General features: G+C 38.2%; 1 protein-coding gene across 2 annotated transcripts; it reads left to right on the top strand.

Moving 5' to 3' along the window:
* The first annotated feature begins 12,467 nt into the window (after positions 1–12,467).
* LOC103069513 (mesoderm-specific transcript homolog protein-like) lies at positions 12,468–13,445 on the top strand. Of its 2 annotated transcripts, XM_007449272.1 has the most exons (2): positions 12,468–13,094; positions 13,197–13,445. In XM_007449272.1, the coding sequence occupies exons 1-2, from the start codon at positions 12,468–12,470 to the stop codon at positions 13,443–13,445; spliced, it is 876 nt and encodes a 291-aa protein (XP_007449334.1). The 2 variants fall into 2 exon arrangements, with proteins under 2 accessions (XP_007449334.1, XP_007449333.1); XM_007449271.1 differs by having other exon boundaries at positions 12,468–13,445.
* The last annotated feature ends 215 nt before the right edge of the window (positions 13,446–13,660 follow it).

The following is a 13,660-nucleotide window of genomic DNA, read 5'->3' as shown; positions in this document are numbered from 1 at the left end:
GTCTATTCAGATTTTCCATTTCTTCTTCAGTCAGTTTTGGTAGTTCACATGTTTCTAGAAATTTGTCCATTTCATGTGGGTTTTCTGATTTGTTGGCATAATTGTTCATAGTATTCTCTTATAATTCATTTCTCTAAGGTCAGTGGTAGAGTGCCCACTTTCATTCCTGATTTTAGTAATTTGAGCCTTCTCCCAATTTTTCTGGTCAGTCTAGATCAGGGGTCCCCAGCCCCTGGGCCACATAGCAGGAGGTGAGCAGCGGGTGAGTGAGTAAAGCTTCATCTGCTGCTCCCATAGCTCCCCATCGCTCACATTACCTCCTGAACCATCCCTCCCATCACTTGCATTACTGCTTGAACCATCTCCCACTCCCCCCAGTCCGTGGAAAAATTATCCTCCACAAAACTGATGCCTGGTGCCAAAAATGTGGGGGACCACTGGTCTAGATAAAGGTTTGCAATTTTGTTGCTCTTTTTAAAATACCAACTTTTGGTTTTATTGATTTCCTCTGTTATTTTTCTATTCTCTATTTCATTTATTTCCATTTTGATCTTTATTATTTCCTTCCTTGTTGATTTGGGCTTAGTTTGTTCTTCTCTAGTTTCTTCAGATGGAAGATTATGTTATTGACTTGAGATCTTTCTTCTTTTTTAATGAAGGTGTTTACAACTATAAATTTCCCTCTGAGTATTTGTCCAACATTCTCTGTATCCCATAAGTTCTACTATGTTGTGTTTTTGTTTTCATTTATTGCAAAGTATTTTCTAATTTCCCTTTTGATTTCTTCTTTCACCCATTGATTATTTGAGTGTATTTTCACATATTTGTGAATGTTCTCGATTTTTTTTTTTTTTGGCGGTATGTGGGCCTCTCACTGTTGTGGCCTCTCCCGTTGTGGAGCACAGGCTCCGGACGCACAGGCTCAGCAGCCATGGCTCACGGGCCCAGCCGCTCCGCGGCATGTGGGATCCTCCTGGACCGGGGCACAAACCCATGTCCCCTGCATCTGCAGGAGGACTCTCAACCACTGCGCCACCAGGGAAGCCCTATAATACTATTTTTTTAATTTTTATTTTATTTATTTATTGCTGCATTGGGTCTTTGCTGCTGCATGCGGGCTTTCTCTAGTTGTGGCGAGCTGGAGCGACTCCTCATCGTGGTGCACGGGCTTCTCATTGCGGTGACTTCTCTTGTTGTCAATGTTCTAGATTTACTTCTGTTATTGATTTCTAATTTCACTTTATCATGGTATGAGAACATACTTTGTCTGATTTCAATCTTTTAAAAATCTATTGAAATTTGCTTATGGCCTAGCATATAGTCTAACCTAGAGAATGTTCCACATACACTTGAGAAGGATGTTTATTCTGCTGTTATTAGGTGGAGAGTTCTAGAGGTATCTACTAGATATAGTTGGTTTATAATGTTGTAAAGTCTTTTACATCCTTGATGGACTTCAGCCTATTTGTTTTATACGTTATTGAAAGTGGGATATTAAAGTTTCCAGCTATTACTATAGAATTGTCTATTTCTCCCATCAGTTCTGTCAGCTTTGGTCAGTTCTGTTGTAAGATGCATACATGTTTGTAACTGTCATATCTTATGGAGGGGTTGATCCCTTTATCATTATAAAATACCCTTCTTTGTTTTGGTGACAGTTTTTGTCTTAAAGTCTGATATATTTCTCTGATGTTAGAATAGCTATGCCAGCTCTCTTTTCTTTACTGTTTGTGTAGGATGTCTTTTCCCATTCTTTTTTTTACCCTACTATGTTTTTAAATCTAAAATGAGTCCCTTGTAGACAGCATGTACTTGGATCGTGTTTTTTAAAAGTCATTCTGCCAATCTCCCTGTTAATTGAGAATTTAATCCATAATTAATTAATTATATTTAATGTAATTTCCAATGGAAAGGACTCGCTTCTGCCATTTTGTTATTATCTATGTCGTCTATCTTTATTTTTCTCTATTCCTCCATTACGACTTTCTTTTACGTTAAATAGTTACTTTCTAGGGTACCATTCTAATTCCCTATCATTTCTATATATTTTTCAGTTATCTTCTTAGTGGTTTACCTGAGAATTACAATTAACAATTTATAGCAATCTAGTTCATATTAATACTAACTTAATTTTAATGATATACAGAATTTTGCTCCTATATAGCTGAGTTTCTCCCTCCATTTATTCTGTAATCATCACAAATTATACCTTTAAACATTGCTTGCCCATCAACATAGATTTATAATTATTGTTTTAATTGTCTTTTAAATCATAGGAAAAAAAGAGGAGTTATAAACACAAATCCATTAATACTATCTTTTATACTTATCTATGTAGTTACCATTAACAATGGATTTGAGTTACTGTTTAGTATCCTTTCATTTTAACCTAAAGGATTCCCTTCAGCATCTCTTGTAGGGCAGGTTTGCTAGAAACAAACTCTCTCAGTTTTTTGTTTATCTGAGAATATCTTAGTTTCTCCTTCATTTCTGAAGGATATTTTTGCTGAATATAGAATTTTGGGTTGACATGTTTTTTTCTTCAGCACTTAAATATATCTCCCCACCACCATCTGGCCTCTGTGGTTTCTGATGAGAAGTTAGCTGTATGTGATGAATTGCTTCTTGTCACTTTCAAGACTCTCTGTCTTGAACTTTCAACAGTTTGATTATGATGTATCTTGGTGTGGATTTCTTTGAGTTTATCCTTCTTAGAGTTTACTGAGCTCCATGGAGGTGTAGATACATATTTTTCAGAAAATCTGGGAATTTTTGGACATTATTTCCTCAATCATTTTTTTCTGCCCTTTTCTCTTTTCCTACAGGAACTCTCATTATGCATGTTTTAGTTCACTTAATGGTGTCACACAGGTTTCCTAGGCTCTGCCATTTTTCTTCATTCTTTCTTCTTTCTGTTCCTGACATGGTATAATTCCAATTAACCTATCTTCAAGTTGCTGATTCTTTCTTCTACTTCCTCAGACCTGTTGTTAAGTCCCTCTAGTGACTTTTTCATTTAAGTTATTGTACGCTTCAACTCCAGAATTTCTGTTTGGTTTATTTGTATAATCTGTACCTCCATATTGTTATTCTCTATTTGGTGAGGCATCGTTTTCATGCTCTTCTTTAGTGCTTTACATATGGTTTCCTTTAGGTCTTTAAGCATATTATAATGGCTAATGTTAAGTCTTTGTCTAGGAAGACTAATACCTGGGCTTCCTCTGAAACACTTTCTATTGATTGCTATTTTTCCTGTAAATGGGCCATAATTTCTTGTTTTGGTTCATGCCTCATAATTTTTTATTGAAAACTCAACATTTTGGATATTACAATTTGGCAACTCTGAAATCAGATTCTACTCCCTCCACAGGCTTTGTTGTTGCTGCTTGCTGTAGCTATTGTTTGTTAATTGAATTCTCTGAACCAGTTGTGTAAAGGCTGTATTCTCAGTCATGTGCAACCACTGAAATTTCTGATTGTTAACTTAGTGGATAACTAATGATTGTACAGAGATTTCCTTAAGCACCTGGAACAACAACAACGACAACAAAACCTCCCAGTCTTTGCAGAGAGATTCTGTGTGTTTATTGTAGCATGCCTTCAACACTCAGCCAGGCAATTTACAACTCTGCCTTGACCTTCACTTCCTGCTTGTTCAGGATAACTAGAGGTCAGAGCTTAGGAACTTCTTGACCTTTCTTGAGCATGGGAACAGCCCTGGGCCTTCTAGATTTCCAGAAATATGTCAGAACTTTTCAAAGCCCTTATTCCCTAGCCTTTCTTTCAAGGTATTTGATTCATCTATTGTTTATCCCAACTGTTATCCATTGCCTTAGCAGCAAAGGCTAAAACATTTGCCTCCAAGTGTTTTCAACGAATGACCCCAGGTAATGCCTTTAAGGCTGGGCAACTTCTGCATTAAGTGAGGTAAAATATGCCTTTTGAGCTGGTCTTCTAGGGAGTCACCAGACAAATCAACCAAAAACAAATATTTCCAAATGACATTTATTCTACTCCCTCTGGCACTGGTACTAGAATACAGGTGGTTATTTTCAAGGCCACCACAGACCTGGGGGGCTGGAGACGGGACAAGGGCAAGTTACAATGCCACAAAGGCTTGCTGTTCTTACCAAGATCCAGCTTTTTTCCTGGAATACGTGATCCATGAATTGCTGCAAGCATCTGGTTGGTTTCCAGAGTTATGATAAAAAGTTTATTCTGACAGTTTTGCCAGGTTTTTAGTTGCTTTTATGAAGGGGTGGACTTTTGAAGTATCCCACTCCACCCTTGTCACTAAAATCAAAACTCATCCCTTTTTATTCATTCTCTCTATCCAGGAAATTGGCAAAGCCATTCTACTCTTTCTTTAAAACTCCTTTTTTTCTGTTTTTCCCAATTACCACCACCACCAGGCAAGCACTGAAAGACAGTTTATCATAATAAGTAAAAGCACAGATTCTGGAATCACATGTTGGTGTTTGAACCCTATCTCCACCACTTCATACATGTATAACCTGAAGTAAGTTAATTAAAACTTCCTGTGCCTCAAGTTTACCATCTGTAAAATGGGGTAATAAAAGAACCTATTGTTAGGAGGATTAAATGAGTTAACACTTGTCAAATGATTAGTGCTGGGCCTGGGATGTGATAAACACTAAAAAATTGTCACACACTAAATGCATTCAGCAAATATTTATTGATGGCCTGTTATATACTTATCTGTAGGACTATTACAGTGAACAAGACTAACAGCAGTCAGTGTCTTATCCTGGGTTGCTATAACAAATTACCATAGATTGGGTGGCTTAAATAATAAACATTTATTTCTCACAGTGCTGGAGACTGGGAAGCCCAAGATCAAGGTGTCAGCAGATTTGGTGTCTGTCAAGGGCCTTCTTCCTGGTTTTCAGATGGCCTTCTTGCTGTATCCTCACATGGTAGAGAGAAAGAGAGATCATCTTTCTCCTGTCTTTTCTTATAAGGGCACTAATCCATGCATGAGTGCTCTACTCTCATGACCTAATTACCTCCCAAATGTCCCACCTCTAAATATCATCACATGGGGATTAGAACTTCAACATATGAATTTGACGCAGACACAAACATTCAGTCCATAGCAACAGGTAAAATCCCTGCTCTCATGGAGCTTATATAAAATTTTGCAAATGCTTCATACTCAGATTGCTATTTTTCAGATTCCTTCTGATGGGAAACAATTTTTTGTGGGTTTCTCATGTTGCTTCCCATCTTGCAAGCAGAGGCACCGGTGGCCTTACTTTTGGACTATCTCCCTCTAGAGCAGAGAACAGGTTTGTTTATTGTCTAGTATAATAAAGATGATGTTTCCCTCCAGGCAGAAATCAGGTAGATGTTCTTGTAGTCCATTATAAAAGATTTAGTTCATTAGGCTTGAAGTTCTTCAGCTGTGATACAAACCCATTGCACATAGAGCATTCATTCTACATCACTTCTGTGGGACTCTAGGAACAAGGAGAGTGGATGTGAAACTGAAACTCATGCTGCTTGCTATGCCGTGAATAATAAAGTCCTTTGTCTCTGCTCAGGAGCCTTGTGTCTTCTGCCAGCATCTATGCAACAGGCTAAGTTTTTTTTGCTTTCAGGTAGAGTAAAATGTCAGACCCATCATGGTTTTTGATAACTTCCATCTAGTATGCTATTACAAAGGTGCCTTCCTTAAACCTAAGTTCTACTTATTACACCTAAATTTTTTTTATCTGACTTCTAGGCTCCTTATACCTATCCAACTGAATTGCCCATTTCTTCTTTAAGAGCTTCTTCTTCATGGGCCAGGGTTTTCAGACATATATTATCATGCTCTACTTCTGACATTGGATGCATATCTCCCCCCGCCACCCCTGTCCCTTTTGGAATTTCTTCCTCATTCCCTTTTCTCCTACTTTGTTGATTCGTATCCATTTCTCAAGACCTATTTCAAGTCCAAAAACTGTCAGAAAACTTCCCCATTGATTACCCTTTCTGAAAACGTGTACAGTGATTAAGAACCCATACACATAACATTATCTTATATTGTTTTTTAATAGTTCCATATGGGAATGCTTGGTGTCAGTTTATTTATCTCTTGTAAAAATAAAATACAGTGTGTGTGTATGAAAAAAAAAAATTCCATATGGGGATGCATTGCTTCCTCATTCTGATTGTAAGCAGGAAGGAAGAGTGCTGGGAGCAAAGAATAGTCTGAATATGATTGATTGGAGTGGTTAAGTATGTGTGCACTGAAGCCAGCGTTCCCAGATTCAAATATCTACCACTTATTGGCTGTGTGACCTTGGGCATATTACTTAACTTTTCTATGTCTCATTTTCTTCATCTTTAAAATGGCAATGATGATGATAATAATAATACTTATCTCACAAGCCTGTTGTAAGAATTAAAATAATACACCGTACACCAAATATAATAAAAACATAAGAAAGCATACACCAAAGATCAAGTTAAAAACATCACAGAATTTAAAGCTATGAGAACCTATGGATGTGTGTAGTATAAATACTGTAAGAGGATTTCATATCTGAAAAGACTACTTGCTATGAATCTCTCAAAACCACCAGATAAAATATAACAAAAATCTTCTGTTTGGCAAGAAAAGAAAGGAAATATTCAAAGGTCAAAGATGAAACCATTGCACAAATCTAGAGAAGAGGGTGAATGCTGAAGCTGGGGACTGTTCTAGAGCGTTTGCTGATCCAAGAAAATCTAGAGCATTTGTTTTAATGGCCACTTGGAGGCAGCACAATAAGTCACAAGTCCACATAATTTCAAGAGTAACAGGAGAGACCCAAACATTTATCCAAGAGTTGCAAAGGACTATACACAAAGTAAATAATTAAAAGAGACACACACATACTCCTCAAAGGAATATAGTGAAAAAAAGACACACACAATTAATATATCAGTCCTGGCATTTGGTACAGGGTCAAAGGCAGCTTTGTGAATTTTGAAGCACATGTGAGATCTCAAATAAGTTTGGGGCCTGAATTCAGATTTCCTTCATGTTCCAAAAAAACCCAAATCAAAAATTTAGTTCAAAGTGGTCCTAGGTTGGTAGTACCCTAGCCTCTGGTAAAAGCAACACAAATTCTCTCCACTCAGGTCTCTAAGAGTTCCCACAAAGCTCCAAAGAATGTTAGCTCACAATCAAAAATCACAAAATACATGAGTACACAAAATTCCCTGCACAAGATACAGCAGAAACATGCAGGGAAAAAATCACCAGCCAAGATTTTAAATATAAGTATTAATGGTTACAGAATATTAAATAAGTATGTATAGTATGTTTATAAGGTATGAGTATTAATTGAAAATATGAGCAAAGAATAAGAGACTATCAAAAATGACAAGACATATTTGGAAAAGAACTAAATAGAATTTCTAGAAAAAAATTTTTAAATGTAATAATTGAATTTAAAACTCAGTAGACAGGTTAAACAGTAGACTAACCCAGAAGAAGAATTAGTAAGTTGAAAAACAAAGCCGAAGAAATTAAACTGAATTAATATTACAAAGATAAAAGAAACTAAGATTAAGAAATAAGAAACATGGAAGATGAAATGAGAAATCTGTCTATTTAGCTTTCCAAAAGAGAGACTAGAAATGAAAAAAGGAGAGGCAATATTTAAAGAGACAATGGTCTTTTCAACAAATAGTGTTTGGAAAACTGGATATTCACATGCAAAAAACAAAAAATGAAGTTTTATACCATATACAAAAATTAATTTAAAATGGATAAAAACCTAAATGGAAGCACTAAAAGTATAAAAATCTTAGAAGAAAATATAAGGAAAAACTTGCGATTGGGCAATGATTTCTTAGATATGACAGCAAAACCATAGGTAACAGGGAATTCCCTGGCAGTCCAATGGTTAGGACTCCAGGGTTAGGCTTCCATGGCAGGGGGCTAGGGTTCAATCCCTGGTTGGGGAACTAAGATCCCACAGGCTTCAGCCAAAAAAAATTTTAAAAGACATAGGTAACAAAAGAAAAAAAAATTGGGCTATATCAAAACTTAAAACTTTTTGTGCATCGAAGGATACTACTAACGGAGTAAAAAGGCAACTCATGGAATGGGAGAAAATATTTGCAAGGTATATATCTAATAAGGAATTAATAGATAAGGAACCTACAACTCAACAGCAACAAAAAACCCAATTAGAAAATGGGCAAAGGGCTCAAATAGACATTTCTCCAAAGAAGATATACAAATGATCAAAAAGCACATGAGAAGATGCTCAATATCATTAATCATTAGGGAAATGCAAATCAAAACCACAATAAGAAACCATTTTACACCCAGTAAGATGGCTATTATCAAAAAAAGAAAACCAAAACCAAACCAAACCAAGCAGAAAATAACAGGTGTTGACGAGGATGTGGAGAAATTGGAACTTTTGTACACTGCTGGTAAGAATGTAATATGATACAGTCACTATGGAAAATAGTACTGTGGTTCCAAAAGATTAAAAATGGAATTATTGTATGATACTTCTGGTTATATAGCCAAAGGAATTGAAAGCAGGGACTCAGATATTGGTATACCCATGTTCATAGCAGCATTATTCACAATAGCCCAAAGATGGAAATACAAGCTAACCTCGATGAATGGATAAACAGAATGTGGTATATTCATACAATGAAATATTATTCAGTCTTAGAAAGGAAAGACACGTACTATAATACCAATGAACCTTGAGGAAATTATGTTTAGTGAAATAACACAGTCATGAAAGGACAAATACTGTTTGATTCCAGTTACATAAGGTACCTAGAATACTGTAGTCAAATTCACAGAGACAGAAAGTAGAATGGTGATTGCCAGGGACTGGGGTAAGGGAGAGTTAGTGTTTAATGAGTACAGAATTAAAGTTTTAGAAGATAAAAAAATGTTCCGGAGACAGATGGCGGTGATGGTGGTACGACAATATGAATGCACCTAATGTTGCTGAATTGTACACTTAAAAATGGTTAAAACAGTAAATTTTGTTATGTATATTTTACCACAATTTTTTAAAAACTTAAAAAAAGGTTAATGGCTGATAATTTTCCAGAAAGATAAAGGACAGAAGTGTTCAACTTAAGAAATCACAGTGAATCCCTAGTAAAATAAATACATGTCTAGACACATTGGAGTAAAACCACAGATTAACAAAGAGAACATGTTAAGACCTGTCAAAGCGAAAAGATATCACCTACGGAGGAATATTGAGACTGACAACTGATTTCTCAACATCACAATGGAAGCCAGAATAGAGAAGCATAATGTCTTCCAAAAACTGAGATGAAAATTAATTCTACATAAAAATGTATACCTTATTTTTTTAATTTACAGAAATAGTGGAAAATATACCCCCATGTAATTTTGTACAGCATTTTAATTCCATGGGTTATGTGTCTGTCTCCTGCACCAGAATATGAGGTTAAAATCTGTGCCTTGTCTTTGATTCCTAAAACCTAGTACAGAGCTCATTAGTTTAAAAACTCTTCATTGTGTGGATAAATTAAACAAATAGCCAAACAAACAAACACAGTGCTAATCATTTTTTTGGTGATGTATAATAACACATCTACATTTGTGTCCATCAAAATTTCTGAACAAAAATCAAGACGCATGGTCTGGAAATGGGGCAGATGATTTGCAATTGGAAAATATCCTCGAAAATATGCTGCCTCATACGTATATCCCACAACCATTCCATCAACATCTCAGTACTAATATTGCCAATATCCCCTTCCTTGACCCAAACCCACTATCATATTTCAAGTGAGATTTATTAGTTGTCAACCCAAGAAAATAAATTGCCTTAATATTACTGTTTAAGTCTCTGCCTGGGTCAGGAAGCCATAACCCTTTCAGTTTCTGTTGATAGGCTAGAAGATTAAAACCAAAACTGGTCTTGAATTATTGTTTGCTTTCTTTGCTTCACTTCCAGTTCTCAGTTAAGTATTTTGAGAAAACCCAGTACTAATATGTGCCAAGTGCTGTGCTGGCAACTATTGTTCAGAATATTGATTAGGCTCTTACTACGTACTAGGTATTGAGTTTAGAACTTTAGATGCATTATCTCCTTCAGTTCTCACAAAAACACTTTACAAATGATATTATTATAATGTCAATATTGTGGATGAGAAGACTAATGCTTTAACAGATTAAGTAACCCTACCCAAAGTCCTACACAGCAAGTAAGTAGCAAAGCCAAGATTTAAACCCAAGAGTAAATGACTCTGAAGTCTGTGTTCTCAGCATCAGGCAGCTTACAGTCTATCTGGGGATATAAGAAATTCACATATGAAATCAATGGAAAACAGTATTTGGTGAAATGCTAAAATATAGCTCCTTAAGTCACAAACTATGGTGGTTCTCCAAGCCAGACTGATATTTGTTTTTCTGAACCCTGAGGGACATTCAAGAGGAAAGGGCTGAATTTTATAACAAAATAAAAGTTTACAAGAGTTCTGAGTTATATATGATCAGGAAATTCAATGATTGAATGTGTAGTGTGGGCAGACAGGAAAACTCATGGGAAAATACCTACAGCGCTAAAAACTTGTATTTCTCAGCTTATAGAGCACCTTCATATATATCATGTCATATCACCTTCCCAACAACCCTGTGAAATACAAATTATCTCTCTTTCACAAGTGAGGACAAAGCATTGATTGAGTGGCTTGCCCCACGTCACTGAGTCGTGTTCCAAAGCGGTCAGTATGCAGACTCAGACCGAGATTTTTGTCTCCGCCTCTTATTTCTGCTCTGACTCGCTGCCACTCAGGACTCCGGCAGCCCAGCATCGGTCTGACTGCTTTTCTCAGGATCTTTCCTACCTGGCCCCTTTCTGTCCCAAGCAACCTGCTGGAGTCCCTGCATCAGTCCAACTGATGGTGTCCCTTACCAGCTGCCGTGGAAGCTTCCAACAGCTACAATCCATCCCTCCAACCCCTCTGCCTTTAGAGGATCAGGGGTCCCCTTGTTCTGGGGACAGAGAACTGGACTCACTCATGAAGAGTTTACCTCCTAAAACTCACAATTATCCTTTTTTCTCCTTCAGCAACTTTTGCACCATAAGTCAAAGAAAAGCTGAAATTTGGGTCACTTTCAAGCCTTTTGGACATTTTAAAATTTGAAGTGGGAGAAGTGCTGAAATTTCTGGAACTCTGCTTCTCAGTGCTTATTACCTTTTCCATTTCCCTAAGCTCCCCTATGATAGATGGTCTAACCTTCTTGCAGTCAATAAATATTTAATGAGCACCTATTAGGTGCCAGGGACAGTTCTAGGTTCTGGAAAAACAGCACTGGACATCACAGAAAAGTGCCTATTCTCATGAAACTTGTGTTCTAGGAGTAATTAATAATCATAAGTAAATTATATAAGCAAATATAAAGTAAATAATTATAAGTAAATAGTAATTAATTCTAGTATGGAGAGTCAGGTGGTAATGGGCACCATGATGAAAAATAAAGTGGTAGAAAATGACTGGCAGAATGGGGCTTATTTTCAAAAGGTTGGCCAGGGAAGGCAGCTGTAAAGAGATACCTAAATGCAATGAGGGAGCAAGCAAAGTCGACAGGCTCTCCAGGGGAGGGGCTTTCTAGGCACAGAGAACATTGTGCTGAGGGCCTGAGGTTAGCACATACACAGAGCATTCAATGAATGATAAGGAGCTGGTGTGGCTGCCACAGGGTGATCGAGGGGAGGTTGGTAGGAGACAAAGTCAAGCGCAAGTCAGGGACTAGATTTTATAGTGCCTTGAAAGCCCAGAGAAGATTGCTGCTGTTCAGGTATTCAATCACCTTCAAACAAACTGAGCAACTATCTTAGCCAGGATTGTCCAATGTTGAAAATACAAAGATTTGTAAGACAAAGTCCTAACTGTCAAGAAGGTTAGAGTCTAATGAAAAACAGAGACAAGTAAGCAGAAAACTCTATCACAGTGTGATAAGCATTATGGTCGGGTTAACCACAAAATACTGTAGTAGCATCTGGGAGGGCACCCAGTGCAGACTGGGCATGTCCAAGAAAGTGAAAACTAAACCTATGATGTCCGTACGGTGGTCACCAGCCACAACGGGTGATTAAGCACTTGAAATGTGACTAGTATGACTGAGGAACAGAACTTGTAATTTTCATGAGTTTAAAACTGAACCAGTGTGAAATATTTTTCCATTAAACACAACTTTATGGTTTTGGTAGGATTACATTCCTTTGCCATGGCATCACGTAAGATATTGTTGTGCTGTAGTGCTCATGTGCTTTTTACTTTTAAAAACATGGCTCCTGATTTGTGGTGCTGAGTTATCTGGTGAAGGAAATCCTGCTATAATGGGCTTCTTGGTGTTGGGGCTTTGCTGAAGCTTCTTTGAAAGTGCAGGGAAATAGATTCACATTGGCTATGGGAACTTAGGGCCTCCAGGACAATGCTGAACAGAAATGTGGATGAGCGAGTGGTGGGTCCAGGTGGGGCTGTTGGCTGTGCCCCTGCTTGCAGCCTATCTGCCCATCCCGCCCCCCCAACTTTCCCCTGCTCTTCACTCATGGAAGTCATCAGGCAAATTTTTTACCTACAAGGGACTGCGTATCTTCTACCAAGACTCTGTGGGTGTGGTTGGAAGTCCAGAGATAGTTGTGCTTTTACACAGCTTTCCAACATCCAGCTATGACTGGTACAAGATTTGGGAAGGTCTGACCCTCAGGTTTCATCGAGTGATTGCCCTTGATTTCCTAGGCTTTGGCTTCAGTGACAAACCGAGACCACATCACTATTCCATATTCGAGCAGGCCAGCATCGTGGAAGCTCTTTTGCGGCATCTGGGGCTCCAGAACCATAGGATCAACCTGTTGTCTCACGACTATGGGGATATTGTTGCTCAGGAGCTGCTCTATAGGTTCAAGCAGAATCGATCTGGTCGGCTTACCATCAGGAGTCTCTGTCTGTCGAATGGAGGTATATTTCCTGAGACTCACCGTCCTCTCCTTCTCCAAAAGCTTCTCAAAGATGGAGGCATGCTGTCACCCATCCTCACGCGACTGATGAACTTCGTATTCTCTCGAGGTCTCACCCCAGTCTTTGGGCCATACACCCGACCCTCTGAGAGTGAACTGTGGGACATGTGGGCAGGGATACGCAACAATGACGGGAACTTGGTTATTGACAGTCTCTTGCAGTACATCAGTCAAAGGAAAAAGTTTAGAAGACGCTGGGTGGGAGCTCTTGCCTCTGTATCTATTCCCATTCATCTTATCTATGGGCCACTGGATCCAGTGAATCCCTATCCAGAGTTTTTGGAGCTGTACAGGGAAACGCTGCCGCGGTCCACAGTGTCGATTCTGGATGACCACATTAGCCACCATCCACAGCTAGGGGATCCCATGGGCTTCTTGAATGCATATATGGGCTTCATCAACTCCTTCTGAGCTGGAAAGAGTAGCTTCCCTGTATTACCTCCCCTATTCCCTTATCTGTTGTGTATTCCACTTAGCAAGAAACGCCCAAAAGAGGTCCTGGCCACCAAACACTATTCTCTCACAAAAGTCCACCTGACTCACACTGGTGAACAGCATATAGTAAAAAGCCAGCAGAAGCTCTAAGGGTGACCTAATAGTCCACCTCCCATTCCTTGGACATCTGA

This window comes from Lipotes vexillifer, unplaced genomic scaffold (genome assembly GCF_000442215.2).
Source record: "Lipotes vexillifer unplaced genomic scaffold, Lipotes_vexillifer_v1.1 scaffold393, whole genome shotgun sequence".
Lineage (NCBI taxonomy): Eukaryota > Metazoa > Chordata > Mammalia > Artiodactyla > Lipotidae > Lipotes > Lipotes vexillifer.
The sequence above is the reverse complement of the archived record's forward strand: the minus strand, read 5'-3'. Positions and strand labels throughout refer to the sequence as shown.

Coding starts and splice junctions, on each gene's coding strand:
- LOC103069513 (XM_007449271.1), top strand. CDS start 12,468: ATGAGCGAGTGGTGGGTCCAGGTGGGGCTGTTGGCTGTGCCCCTGCTT.